Below are 1311 nucleotides of genomic sequence, written 5' to 3'. Positions count from 1 at the left end.
TGTGCCCGAGGGCAACGCCACTGTCAGAACCAACACGTCCCAGGAGGAAGCATGGACTCCCACACTTGCTGGGTTGGCCCGAAGGCGTGTGCTGGGTTGTGGCTCCTGGGTCATGTGCCGGGGCTCAGGGTCAAACACCAGAGGGTCAGCACATCCAGATGAGACCCTTCATGTCAGGCCAGAATATGAAGCGCCAGCCATTTCCCCAGGTGTCGTTGTGGTTTGAAGTCCCTGGTTGTCACAGAAGTTAAAGTCTTATCTAAAAGACAAGTGGTTAAAACCCACCTTGGGCCACCTGGAAGAGAATACTGGCCATCCTCGTAAATGATCCAGCCTTGAAAACCCTGTGGGGCAAAGCTCTGTCTGCACACATGGGGCGCCATGATAGAGCCGACTCGATGGCCGTTAGCAATGACAGCAACCCGCTGTGACATCTGATGTCAGCAGGCATCTGGAGGGGTGGTTGGTCCCAGAAACAAGTAGGGCATCCCGAGGGGACCAGGCCAGGACTGTCAGTGCCCCGGAGGTGGCCCTCACTAGTTCCTAAGGTTCTGTTTGCCAGCAGTGAGGGAGCAGGATGTGCCACTGGTGGGGAAGGCTGGCCACCCGCTCCTCTCTGCCTTGGGCATTTTTCCTGTCCCGTGGACCTGGGTCCACAAAGGCGGCACTGTGTGGTCTTGTGAGTTTTCCTAAGTGGAGACCTTTAATAACCAAACGAAAGCTAATTGGCCATGGCCATGACTCAGGAGGAGGTCAGGTGGGTGTGCGGGCCACCTGGACAATGGAATCACGTCAGAGGGCCTTGTCAGGATGTTATTGTTTTAGTGGGCGCAGTAAAAGGTGGATCAGCCAACTGGGTTCGGTCATTTGTTATTTACAGTTTCTGAGCTTTTAAAAGAAGAGTCTCCCTGGTATTGGTTCTGATTCCAGCTCCCGAGACCATGAGGGCTGTGGCAATCCTGCTGTCCCTGTTCCTCGGCGTCTCCGCCCAGCATGGGTCCCAGTGGTCCTACTCAGGTAAGCCGCCTACCCAGCTAGCTCTCCAAAGGAAGGGCGAGATGCTCCTTCTCCGGGCAGGAAGGAGAACGCGGTCTTTGTCCATGCTCACGATGTTGGGTCCCTCTGTTGCTCATGGGGGGCTCAGAGACCTTCTCAGGGCCTTGGAAGACATGGAGGATAAGCCAGCCTGGGGTTCCAGGAAGGAGAAGAGAAAAGCGTCCTCCTGCGTCTCCAGTCCCTTCCTCCCTTGCAGAAGGTTTTGCGCCAGCCCTCTGCAGCCACAGTAGTGGCTGTTTCAGGAGCCTCCTCGCC

The 1311-nt window shown here is 56.2% G+C and overlaps 1 protein-coding gene across 1 annotated transcript in view; it reads left to right on the top strand.

Moving 5' to 3' along the window:
- The first annotated feature begins 941 nt into the window (after positions 1-941).
- CA6 (carbonic anhydrase 6) overlaps positions 942-1311 on the top strand; it is a 17459-nt gene continuing 17089 nt past the window's right edge. Inside the window, exon 1 of the mRNA XM_004705449.1 lies at positions 942-1017. Within this exon, the coding sequence (XP_004705506.1) occupies positions 942-1017 (76 nt within the window). The remainder of the gene's footprint in view (positions 1018-1311) is intronic.

The sequence above is a fragment of the Echinops telfairi genome, unplaced genomic scaffold (genome assembly GCF_000313985.2).
Source record: "Echinops telfairi isolate 266 unplaced genomic scaffold, ASM31398v2 ScPeMD7_7457;HRSCAF=8495, whole genome shotgun sequence".
Classification (NCBI taxonomy): domain Eukaryota; kingdom Metazoa; phylum Chordata; class Mammalia; order Afrosoricida; family Tenrecidae; genus Echinops; species Echinops telfairi.
This window is presented reverse-complemented; position numbering and strand designations above follow the sequence as displayed.